This window comes from Mytilus galloprovincialis, chromosome 9 (assembly GCF_965363235.1).
Source record: "Mytilus galloprovincialis chromosome 9, xbMytGall1.hap1.1, whole genome shotgun sequence".
NCBI classification, from domain to species: Eukaryota; Metazoa; Mollusca; class Bivalvia; order Mytilida; family Mytilidae; genus Mytilus; species Mytilus galloprovincialis.
The window spans coordinates 37,863,008-37,876,727 of record NC_134846.1 but is presented as its reverse complement, the minus strand read 5'-3'; the positions used below and the strand labels follow the sequence as shown (position 1 = coordinate 37,876,727).

Here is a 13,720-nt window from a genome sequence, read left to right as displayed (position 1 = left end):
CCAGGTCTTCCACCTTCTAAAATATATAGCTTATAAGAAGTGAGCTAACACCGCCGCCGTTGGATCACTATCCCTATGTCGAGCTTTCTGCAACAAAAGTTGCAGGCTCGACAAAAATACAATAAGAAAACCTTTACTTCATTATGAAAAACTATGCTATAACTCTATGAAAATAATGCATTTTTCACAACTGCCCTTTCACATCTAACATATTGTTTATAATTTTTATTTTAAAATAATGATCTAACAAGAGTTGTCTAACCTGAACACTATCTCCATCCCTACATATATGTGGAGCTTCAACAATGGTCAGATCTTTTCCCACTTGCATGGTTTTATTGTCTATATATTGTACGGATCCTATTCCACCCGATGCACTTTGTACGTGATGTTGATGATATGGTTCCGCAGGAAGTGTTCCGTATTTATAACGAATCACTGTAAAAGTTACATCCCCTTTTAGAATGTCAAAATCCCACGTGATTACAGATCCTCGCTGTGGTACATTTATTAAAACCTAAAATGTATATATGAAGAAATTTTCAAATTAGGAAAAAGATGAATAAAATAAGACAAAGCCATACTGTAGATTCATTACTGTAAATTCAGAAATTATTGTGTTCATCTATTATTACGATTTTGTCATTTTGGACTAAATTATGATTTTAATTTTTGTAATAATAAAATCCTGTTTAATTCATTTTAAAAATTCAAAATGTAAGTTTAAATTATTGCGCTAATAATTCTGTTGCATTTTTCACAATAATAAAAACATCGCAATAAATTCTGAATTTACAGCATTATTTGTGAGTTACCAATTTTTGTAGGATATATATACAAATTAAAATATTACAAACTTTCTAAAGGCTTGTACCAGAGGTATGAAGACTTTTATCAAAACCAAAAATCAAATAGTAATCATGTTAATGATGTAAGCTGTCAGAGTTATTGCCCTTATCTTCTCTCATGTTTAAAACACAACAAACAAAATTATTTTCATCATACTTGGTCATGATTCACTCTTAATACTGAGCAATGCTACAAAGTTCTATTGAGTTCAATTTCAGTTGCAATAACTTTGTAAGGAAAATATATCAAACAGAACTGACTTTAAGGTTTGAGTTTTGCTCATTGTTGAAGGGTCATACCATGACCTAAAAGTTCTCACTATCAAGTTATTTTGACTCTAGTGGATAATTATTTCATTAGCAATCATACCACATCTCCTGAAATCAATTGATACATGTACCAGTAAGCTTATAGAAATAAGTGAAAACTATGGAGCTGGATAACTTATTCAAAATAGGGAATACCAGTACTTACTTCATGAGAAAAATCCTTAACAACATAACTTGTCTGATATAAGCTGTCAATACTAAGTGGGGGACCCTCAGGGGATTTATCTGAGTATTCTTCTTTATATAAAGCTTTTGGCACTAATCCTCCTTCTGGTACATCACACTGAAAAATCAAATAAATTTTATTTGTATACTTCATAGAAAACAAGTAAATTGGTGTGTGTAATATTGAGATGAAGAACAGCAATAAAAGCCGTGTTCCTTTTGTTTTTGTATTTTTTGCTGTGCACGTATTGTTTTTGTGTTATGGATGGATACCCTATATCCTCTCTCTTCTATTGTGTTGTCTGAATGAAATATCAATATTTCAGTTTATCACCTAAACATATTTTATCGTGTGTTTTTCTATGTTGTGAAGTTATACTATTGTTTCAGAAAAAGGGAGAAGATTTGGAACCATTAAAACGTTTAATCATGCTGCAAATGTTTGCACCTGTCCTAAATCAGGAATCTGATGTACAGTAGTTGTCATTTGTTTATGTAATTTATACGTGTTTCTCATTTTTTTTATAAATTAGACCATTGGTTTTCCCGTTTGAATGGTTTTACACTAATAATTTTCGGGCCCTTTATGGCTTATTGTTCAGTGTGAGCCAAGGCTCCGTGTTGAAGGCCGTACATTGACCTATAATGGTTTACTTTTATAAATTGTTTAGATGGAGAGTTGTCTCATTGGCACTCACACCACATCTTCCTATATCTATATATTTACAGCAGGGACAAAATAGAGAAAAGTGGATCATTATTTAATTACAAGAGTGCACACGCTGAAATATCTCGCCTTCTATACTAATCATTGATATTATGTTGATAGTCCTAGGTATAAAGCTAAGCTTTATTACAACTGTCACATAAAATTAACATTAACCAAGATAACTAAACAAAGACCAATGAACATTGAAAATGAGGTCAAGGTCAGATGAAATATGCCAGGCAGACATGTACAGCTAACAATGCTTCTATACAACATATATAGTTGACCCATTACTTATAGTTTAAGAAAAATAGACCAAAACACAAAAACTTAACACTGTGCAATGAACTGTGAAAATGAGGTCACGGTCAAATAAAACCTGCGCGACTGACATAAAGATCATAAAATATTTCCATACACCAAATATAGTTGACCTATGGCATATAGTATTAGATAAAAAGCCCAAAACTCAAAACTTAACTTTGACCACTGAACCATGAAAATGAGGTCAGGGTCACATGACATCTGCCCGCTAGACATGTACACCTTACAATCATTCCATACAACAAATATAGTAGACCTATTGCATATAGTATGAGAAAAACAGACCAAAACACAAAAATTTAACTATAACCACTGAACCATGAAAATGAGGTCAAGGTCAGATGACACCTGCCAGTTGGACATGTACACCTTACAGTCCTTCCATACACTGAATATACTAGCCCTATTGCTTATAGTATCTGAGATATGGACTTGACCACCAAAACTTAACCTTGTTCACTGATCCATGAAATGAGGTCGAGGTCAAGTGAAAACTGTCTGACAGACATGAGGACCTTGCAAGGTACGCACATATCAAATATAGTTATCCTATTACTTATAATAAGAGAGAATTCAACATTACAAAAAATTTGAACTTTTTTTTCAAGTGGTCACTGAACCATGACAATGAGGTCAAGGACATTGGACATGTGACTGACGGAAACTTTGTAACATGAAGCATCTATATACAAAGTATGAAGCATCCAGGTCTTCCACCTTCTAAAATATAAAGCTTTTAAAAAGTGAGCTAACACCGCCGCCGTAGCCGCCGGATCACTATCCCTATGTCGAGCTTTCTGCAACAAAAGTTGCAGGCTCGACAATAAAACCTAATAAAATAATTCTGTTTGCTTATTGCTGATCAAAGTTGATAAAGACGAGAGAGATGCTTAGAAAATATGACTCATTATCTGACATGAGCAAGCTCAATATTGAATTTGACAATATGTCGAAAATCCCTTATCGACTATTACACCACCTTACCAGGTCAGGGGGAGGGTTGGGTTCCCATTAACATGTTTAACCCTGTCACATTCTGTATGTTTGTGCCTGTCCCAAGTCAGGAGCCTGTAATTCAGTGGTTATCATTTGTTGCTGTGTTATATATTTGTTTTTCTTTATTTTTTTTTTGTACATAAAATATGGCATTTGTTTTTTTGTTTGATTTGTTTAACATTTGAGATTTCTGTGCCTTTTTTGGCTGACTATGAGGTATGGTTTTTGCAGGCTGTACGGACCTATACTTGTTAATTTCTACATTTTTTGCCTCCTTGTGAAGGCTTGTCTCATTGGCTATCATAGTATATGATACCACATCTTCATTTTTATATTGTGAATGTCAATACATTTTTGGACTTACATAACAATCACCATCCAGAAAATCAGGTATATATTTTTTATCAATGAATTCTATCAATCCTCCTGCTCCTTGATAATCTTTCCCACCATAAATCATAAATTTCTGTCTTGTATTTTCATCAATAAATGGACTTATTAATGTCCACAATACAGGAAACACTCTTGGTGCTCTAACAATCAATAATTTGTTCATTGTTTCTGGATAATTTGCTTCTACAACTTCAATAATGCGTAGCAATGTTCTGACTCCTGGTCGCCACAGATGTCGCATGCTCAAACCTTCCAAATCAACAATGCAAGTACATCCTCTGAAAACAAATAAACTTTTGAATTGGTCGATAAATCTAGTTTATGTTCAATCTTTCTGATCTAAAAATAAAATGAAATTAGAATACACTGTATAATAACTGTATAATAACTATTTGGGACAGCTAACATCTAGTAGTGTAGTCTTAGTTATTTCTGTCATTTTTGCTCCAAACTTCATGGTTCTCTCATATAGTTTTGTGAAACTAACATTGTACAAAATCAAATGCAGATCCATTTAATAATAGGAAAAGCTGCAATAACAAGGTGTTTTCTGCCCTTTTATTCTTATACTTATAAGCTTAAGTCTAGTATTATTTCAATCATTATTCATTGGAATATTTATAATGGCAAACTGTGATTACAAACATGTCTAACCCCGCCTTATTCTGTATCAGTGGTCTGTATGTGCCTGTCCCAAGTCAGGATTATGTTAAGCTATGGTTGTCATATGTTGCTGTCTACTGTGTCTCATTAATATTCATTGGATATCAATTTTCATGGATTTAGTGGGAACAGGGGAACAACGAATTTAAATGTTCAACGAATTACAAATTTTCGAAAGGAATGTATGCAGACTTTGCCAAAACCACAAAATTTCATATCCACCAAATTGGAAGTTTTCCACAATCCATGAAATTTGGTACCCATGAAATTAAATGAATCCATATATATATATCATATTTGTTTTGTAAATAAATCAGGCTGTTGGTTTTCTCATTTGAAATTTGTCATTTTGAGGTCTTGTATAGCTGAATATGTGGTAAAGGATTTACTAATTTCTGAAGGTGGTATGGTTGCCTACAGTTGTAAACTTTCATGTACTTTGATCTCTTGAGGAGAGTTTTCTCATGCACATCTTCTTATTTTTATATGATACTACTTACGAGATAGGATATCCAGTGATTTGTGTCGCCTGATCACATCTCCTCAAACCCTCTTCATTCACACTTAAAACCTACAAATAATAACTTATACTAAATCTTTTCACAACTTTTATTATATCTTTTTCATCTCTTTTATTATCTCAAGAACCTCTTATGTAATAATCGTGTGCACTGAGAACATCCTATTGCACTATAACACTTATTCTAATATTACATTCTTCTTTAGCTTTGGGTACAAAGCCATGTTCTAATTTGAATAGAACATGGGCTGCACGTGATTGACGTCACAATTGAAATTGCAACGTCAGATGAATTTTGAACAATGCTAGAGATCAAAATGGACATTTTTGTTGGTGTTGCTCGCTAGAAAATTACGGTAATTAAAAACATTCTAAAAGTAAGTTTAAATGTTTCTGTTTTTTTTTATTGATAAACTGCTGATTTTTGTAACACGTTTTTGTTCATCAAATGAAAATGGCGACATTTCGAGCGTCTGCTATAGGTCCGCTTCGAAGTACAAAAGTTCAAAATATTCCTATAAGAATCGAAATAATTCTATCATGCCATGCTCTATGCTCATTTTAACATGGGTAGGCATTATATTTGTAAACATTTAAATTAACAAATATAATGCCTACCCATGTTAAAATGAGCATAGAGCATGGCATGAAAGAATTATTTCTTAAGTTATATACACAAGTGCAGTGTTATGCAATAAATTTTCTGTTTTCTATTGATGTTAAAAGTTTGTAATAACGAAGTGCACTAAGAACAATACATTGAACTAACTCTGTAACATACAAGTACTTTCCAAACAAGTAAAGTCTTTATGTACCGGTAATTAGTTTTTTTTTCTTGATGTGAACATTTAAGATTTAAGTTGGTTGAAAAATATCACAAATTTCCAAACAGAAAATATTTCTTGTGTTTATATCATCAGACGAAAGAATCTCCTCAAACCCTTTTCCTTTACTTGCAAAACCAACCATTAATAACTTAATAACTCTTAGAAACTCTTTTTGTACAAATTATTATATCAAGCAAGTCTTATGTAATTATCGTGTGCACTGAGAACAACACTTTGTACTAACTCTTTAACATACAAGTATTTTATGAACAACTGCAGCGATATTTAATCAGTTTGGTTTTTTCTCTCTTCATTTGAACATTTAAGATTTAAATTAGTTGAAGTATATAACAAACTTTCAAACAAAAAAATTTTCTTGTGTTTATATCATCAGACAAAAGAATCTCCTCAAAGTCCTTCATTTACTTCCAAAATCTACCATAAGTAACTCATACTAAATGTTTTCATATCTATTAGTATATGAATAAACAAAAGTGTCTGACGCATTAATCATATGCACTAAGAACAAAACTTTGCACTAACTAAGTTGGTTGAAGTATATAACCAATTTCAAACAAAAATTATTTCCTGTGCTTATATCATCAGACAAAAGAAGCTCCTCAAAACCTTTTCATTTACTTGCAAAACCTACCAATAATAATGCATCCTAAATCTTTTTGTATCTATTATTATATCAAGAATGTATTATGTTATAATCGTGTTCACTAAGAAAAACATTTTGCACTAACTGTAACATACAAGTATACTTTCAGATTATGTAATAAGATGTGAACATGTATGATAATTTTGTTTGGTTGAAACATATTGCAAATTCATAAAATTAAATTAATACTTGTGTGTATATCATTAGAAAAGGAGAACGGTTCATAATAAACATATAACCACAAATAAATCAGTGACAATTCTTCTTCTATTGTCACCAAGTTGATTCAAACCTTTCACAGCATGATAGCACATTAATTTCTTGAAAAAATAAGTTTGATAAAAAAGATAGCAAAAAATTCTAGGTGACGAATAATTATTACATAACATTCAATAGTAAGGAGATATCTAAATATTATTACAATTCATATCTTTGTATTGTGTAATGATATTTTAAACTGAGTATTCTTTACTGACATAAGCCATCAATTTTCCGATTCATTTGCTGCTTTAATGATCTTTTCATGGAAAATTAATAAAAAATACTGTTCATTTAAAAGTTTTGATATCCTATTACTGTAAATTGCTGTGATTATGAGCTTTTAATTTATCATCAACAACTTGACACTTCAAATTTTCATTGAAAGGAAACTTGAATAAAAACACACACATTACCCCTTAAGGTGGTACCTACCACTACAGGGAGATAACTCTGTAAAGTCAGCTAAACGTTTTAATTACCCTGTGTTGTAAAGGTAATATTAAGCTTCTCAGTGATTAAAATTGGTGTTTGTCAAACTGCTATATAACCAGTGTAATTTTTGTGATAAAATGGTTGGTTCAAATTTTTTGAAATTTTTATATTTTTGTTAAAGGGTCAAAGTAAATACTTAGTCAAAATTTTATAAAAATTAAATGAGCCAAATTAATTTAAGGGAAAGTGTTGGGTACCACCTTAAACTGCCTTAAAGTATCTGATTTGTTTGTACATGCATGTTTTAGAAAATTTATCAATAAGAAACTGGTAGCAGTCGACAATGCACAAAAAGACTGTAACTATTGTGTGTATGCAGTTGGTTTGAAAAATCACTAAAATATAATATGTTTGATCTCTAACAGTAATGTTTATTGTTCAAGTGGTTTCCTGCACAATTAAAACTGGACACTTAGCACCTGAAACAATGAAGACTAATGTATAAATAAACAGAGACCCTTTATGTAGCTTCATTTATGGTTATTACATAGACTTAAGTCCCACTCCTAGCTGTTGCCATGATGCTCCTCCTTTTCCAAATCCTGGATATGCAACTGATGAATAGAAATGTACTATCAAACAAACAAACTAATTGACAATCAAACCAATTACGTATAGTAAGTCTGATGTTGACATTGTACTTACATGTTTTAGTATAGCTTCCTCTCCAACACTCCTTATCAAACCCTTAACATCCATCTGTCCTAACTTTAATACATACAATGGTCGGCCATCTAAACATAAAATTATGGTTTGAATAAGAAATAAATTTTAATTTTAGCAATGTGTATTCATTTACATTTCATATTGTTCTAGGACAACCTGTTAACTGAATTCTTAAATATTCCATGGATATAAATATTTGTGACTTCAATGAATTTATGAAAAACATCATATTTCTCTGAAAATAACCCTATCAAATCATCATGACATGATCTTATGTCTGACTTGTTAAGGAAATGTGGCGTTTTCTTAGAAATGATCTCACAGCATACGGACTTGTACTTATGGAAAAACATATAATTAGATATATAATATCAAAATTATTAAATTTTTGTTACCGTTAACAGTTTATAAAATAACTAATATTTTCTACCCCCTTTTTTCCTTTCTTGGGCTGTAGTCCACATTTATTATTCAATACTGATCTGGACATGTATTTGCAGGATATTTTTTGGCAAAATTTCTTTAAATTCTTTTTAGGTGGTTTTCTATATTGAATCTTTAAATGTAATCTACATTTAAACTACAATCTAATCTGATGTACAGTTGTTGTCGTTTTTTTAATGTTATTTATACGTGTTTCTCATTTCTGGTTTTTGTCGAGCCTTCGACTTTAGTCGAAAAAGCGAGACATAGCGATCCTACATTCCGTCGGCGTCGGCGGCGTCCACAAATATTCACTCTGTGGTTAAAGTTTTTGAAATTTTAATAACTTTCTTAAACTATCCTTGAATTGTACAAAACTTGGACAGAAGCTTGTTTATGTTCATAAGATAGTATCCAGAAGTAAATTTTGTAAAAATAAAATTCCATTTTTTCCGTATTTTACTTATAAATGGACTTAGTTTTTTCTGCCAGGAAACATTACATTCACTCTGTGGTTAAAGTTTTTAAAATTTTAATAACTTTCTTAAACTATCCTGGAAATGTACAAAACTTGGCCAGAAGCTTGTTTATGATCAGGAGATAGTATCCAGAAGTAAATTTTGTAAAAATAAAATTCCATTTTTTCCGTATTTTACTTATAAATGGACTTAGTTTTTTCTGCCAGGAAACATTACATTCACTCTGTGGTTAAAGTTTTTAAAATTTTAATAACTTTCTTAAACTATCCTGGAATTGTAAGAAACTTGGCCAGAAGCTTGTTTATGATCAGAAGATAGTATCCAGAAGTAAATTTTGTAAAAATAAAATTCCATTTTTCCCTTATTTTACTTATAAATGGACTTAGTTTTTCTTCCAGTTAACATTACATACAGTCTGCAGTTAAAGTATTTAAAACATTTTTAAGATTCTTAAACTAGCCTGGATTTTTACCAAACTTGGACAGAAGCTTCTGACAATCAAAAGATACTATCGAGAGGAATAATTTTATTGATTTTTTTCATCATTTTTGATGAGTGTATGATTAACAGCAAAAGTAGGCGAGACACTGGGTTCCGCGGAACCCTTACAAATTTTTTATAAAGATTAGAACGTTGGTTTTCCCGTTTGAATGGTTTTACACTTGTAATTTTGGGGCCCTTTATAGCTTGTTGTTCGGTGTGAGCCAATGCTCCATGTTGAAGGCCGTACATTGACCTATAATGGTTTACTTTTATATAAATTGTCATTTGGATGGAGAGTTGTCTCATTGGCACTTACACCACATCTTCCTATATCTAATTTGTTGGGACCTGTCCTAAGTCAGGATTTCAGTAGTTGTGGTTTGTTGATGTGGTTCATAAGTGTCTCTTTTTTTTATACATTTGTATGTAGATTTTTCCATTTGAATGGTTTGATACAAGTCATTTTTGGGGCCGTTTATAGCTTGCTGTTCAGTGTGAGCCAATGCTTCCTGTTGGAGAACATACTTTGACCTATAATGGTTTACTTTTATAAATTGTCACTTGGATGGAAAGTTGTCTCATTGGCACTCATAACACACCTTCTTATCGTTTTATTCCCATACCTTTATCACAGTAATGCCAGCCTCCTGTATAGTACTGGTCTATAACTTCACTAGCTTGATATGATTCTAATAAACCGTCAACATTGTGTAGCTTTCTCCAAGCCATGGAATGAACAAGCATCTCTCTTGCTCTTTCTCTGTGGAAATCTCTAGCACGTAAGAAACGTAAAATATGGGCATCTTTAGGAATCTGCAAAACAATAGTATGATATATACTGTGAATTCATTTATTTTAGTGGGTATCAATTTTCGTGGATATTAATTTCGTAGTTTTGTCAAAAACTTGTCAAGCAGCTTGTCACATAAGTTTTTAGATCATTGCTTGGCACAGTTGAGCTTTATATGCGATAGGTTTTAAAAGGTGACCTGTTTCATTCTGTTTCTATAGTCTGACACACTTTACCAGTTTCACCTTTCTACCTCTACTGTGTTTGATGGCAATACAGCACAAAACAGCTGTGCTCAGTAAATGCACAATGTTAGGATATAGCAACAGTGAAAATTTGTATCAAAAATAAAGAATACAGAAAAAGATGACAAAGGCACCCTACCAACACTGCTACTAAGACCTTCTTCAACTTTTCCCATAACTCAAAATACCTAAACATATATATTCTTAAGCAAGAAGTATGTAGACATATTTCAGAATATGTTAAGTTGTTTACTCAATGCTAGGAAAAAATCAGATTGAGTTATCGTTCTTTATTCGGGTGTGCTCCGTCTTTGGAGGATTATAAACAGTACGTAGAAGATGTAAATATAATCAACAATATAGTGGCCTATTTTGTTATTTTCTTATAAAAAATGAGGGAAGTCAATGACAAATACGTCTGAATTTGCTATTTATTTCACTGAGAACAAGTACGGTAAAACGATGTCTTCCACGAGATGTTTATGGTTTTCAACTTTCTGTCATTACGTTTTCTCCATGAAACTACGGTAAACATTGCAAATTGTGCCCAAGTTGTCATATGCACTTTTCTTCAAAGATAATTGCCGACTGACTGATTCTTTTTGAATGAATTAATGTTGATGATCATTAATGACCCATCCGATAAACGGATTAGCTATAACAACAGATTATGACACCAGTTGTAACCGTTGATTAGCTTGGGGTCATAAACAAAGTCATAAATTAAAATTTTCGCCAGGTAAAATTTAGTAATTAGCAGATCATATCAATACGAACAAAATAATATACAATTGATCTTCAAAAAAGGCAGGGCGCCCTGGAAAATGTAAAAAGGGCACAGGGCAGCACTCAGGAAAGGGCAGGCGACGTACCCTCTGAAAACGGCCTAGCTGGAACACTGATATAGGAAACAGAATATGTTTATGCAGCTAAATTTATTAACTGATTGTTGGTTGTTTAACGTCCAGTGGCAAATATTGTATGCACATTCAGGATTTATTAAACTCAACAGAAATTGAAAAAGAAAGCCAATCTTTATTCTGCACCCTTCCAAAAAGGGTACTCAACTTTCTGAGCTTATTTTTTTTTTTCATCTTCCTTACCTTTCCTTTATGAGTAGTCTGCAGGAGTTGGCGTAGTTGAACAAGACTATTCTCTTGTACTGGAGTTAGGTTACCAAGGAAACGTTCAATATAAACATCTTCCAGTTTCCCACCAGCAAGATCTGGAGAATGAGCACCTGTAAAGAAAATAATACTTCAAGTTGATCACATAAAAAAGTGTTTTCTAATATCCTGTACACACAGTTTCTAGTATTTCACAGGTTTGGTTGACAAAATATAAAATATCACTTGTCATTAAAACTTTTGGATTAAATGATAGTTCAGTGCAATAATAGATACATAAATGTCATTAAAAATACTGTGGTACAATATTATGATTTTTTTTTTCGTAATCCAAGGAATAATGATTTTTTTTCATGAATATTTTACAAAAGTCTGCATTCAAGCCTAAAGAAAATTTGTACTTAATTAAACCTTCAAATTAGTGATTAACAATTCAACATATCCCAGCCGAAGCTGAATCCACAAAAAATGGTATCTCACAAATAATAATGTATCCACAGTAAAAACTAATGTTTCCAAAAGACTTCCTTTGAGGCTAGTTGTTGTCTTCAGTCATCTTTTAGGGCTGGTGAAAGTGATTTCAAGAATAGAGATTCTTCAAATTCAAAACATAGTGATACAATTGAATCTAGTAGAATAATATATTTTATTTTTTATTATTTGCAAAAAAAATGATGGGTACAAATCAATTCATAACTGGTCCACCATCCGTGAATTATTTAATTTAATTTTTTTTGCTGGACCCACTTGACCTTAAATGTGGTTTATAACAATGTTTTAGATTTTAACGAGAGAAATTTATGTAAATACTGAAAAATTACTACACCAGGGTTTTCGATATCACAAACTAGTCAAAACATTTACTAAATTTTATCATCGGTATAAGGACATCATTCGTAAATATAGCTCAACATGCAGACTTCTTATACGTTCAGGTATTTCACATCCAATTTTTTATGGAAATATTCTTTATAAAGCACAAAAATGTCAGTAATCACCTCAGAAATGGACAAAACCTTTAAATAGACTAATTAAGAAGGGATATAGTTACGATATTGTTATCAGGTCATTAAAGATTGCATATTTTGGCATTAATATTGATTCACTTATAGGGTCTTTGCATCGGAACTAAACACATTTATTTAAAAACCAGTTGTTGGAACGACACGGGTTATGTTCTTCTCATGTATGTTATGATGGTATGATACTAATCCCCTAACGGGAAGGATCGTGCCTGATATCCATATGATGAAATCATAATCTTTCAATCAGTTTAATTGAAGTCTGGAGCTGGCATGTCAGTTAACTGCTAGCAGTCTGTTGTTATTTATGTATTATTGTCATTTTGTTTATTTTCTTTGGTTACATCTTCTGACTTCAGACTTGGACTTCGCTTGAACTGAATTTTAATGTGCGTATTGTTATGCATTTACTTTTCTACATTGGCTAGAGGTATAGGGTTGAGATCTCATAAACATGTTTAATCCCGCCGCATTTTTGCGCCTGTCCCAAGTCAGGAGCCTCTGGCCTTTGTTAGTCTTGTGTTATTTTTATTTTATTTTCTTGTGTACAATTTGGATTTTAGTATGGCGTTCATTATCACTGAACTAGTATATATTTGTTAAGGGGCCAGCTGAAGCATGCCTCCTGGTGCAGGAATTTCTTGTTACATTGAAGACCTGTTGGTGACCTTCTGCTGTTGTCTTTTCTATGGTCGGGTTGCTGTCTCTTTGACACATTCCCCATTTCCATTTTCAATTTTATTGAACCTTATAACTTTGACAAAGGATTAAGATTTCAAACTCTGTCAGTCTTGGGTTTCCTCTTTGAAAAAAAAACATACATAAATAACTTTGATTGGCTTCTAATATCATCGTTATACAAAAAAATCCCAATAGATTAAGCTTATAAAGCTTTTACAAAAAGCTTGACAAATGACATGCACTATATTCATCTTTCATAACAAAATGTACTTAACACGTTAAAGATTTTTCAACACCTAAAATGTAAAAAATATCCATAGCAGACGTCTCGCTAATGAAACTGAATGCCAATTTATCACTACAAATTATCGACATTTACTTGTAATCAACACCGAGATATTTCGCAAAATGTCATAACAAGTTCTAAACTCCTCAGATTTCAAATAATCAAATTCTCTTTTTACAAAATTAATTACCGACATGATTCTGATTTCAAAAATAGGCTTCTTCAGATGATCAAGTTACAAAAGAGCCAATAGATTCTATGTAACTGTCTGGAATACATCTGATGAAGTTAATTAAATATTGCTTACAATGATGTATCAAGTTTAC

At 32.0% G+C, this 13,720-nt stretch overlaps 1 protein-coding gene across 2 annotated transcripts in view; it reads right to left on the bottom strand.

Moving 5' to 3' along the window:
• The window catches only part of LOC143044954 (SEC14-like protein 1), a 65,263-nt gene that overhangs the window by 15,316 nt on the left and 36,227 nt on the right, over nt 1-13,720 (bottom strand). For both annotated transcript variants that reach the window (XM_076217223.1, XM_076217224.1), the window contains exons 6-12: nt 11,382-11,518; nt 9,867-10,056; nt 7,838-7,926; nt 4,929-4,999; nt 3,737-4,043; nt 1,324-1,461; nt 263-517 (exon numbers count right to left, since the gene is read on the bottom strand). In XM_076217223.1, the coding sequence (XP_076073338.1) occupies nt 263-517; nt 1,324-1,461; nt 3,737-4,043; nt 4,929-4,999; nt 7,838-7,926; nt 9,867-10,056; nt 11,382-11,518 (1,187 nt within the window). The remainder of the gene's footprint in view (nt 1-262; nt 518-1,323; nt 1,462-3,736; nt 4,044-4,928; nt 5,000-7,837; nt 7,927-9,866; nt 10,057-11,381; nt 11,519-13,720) is intronic.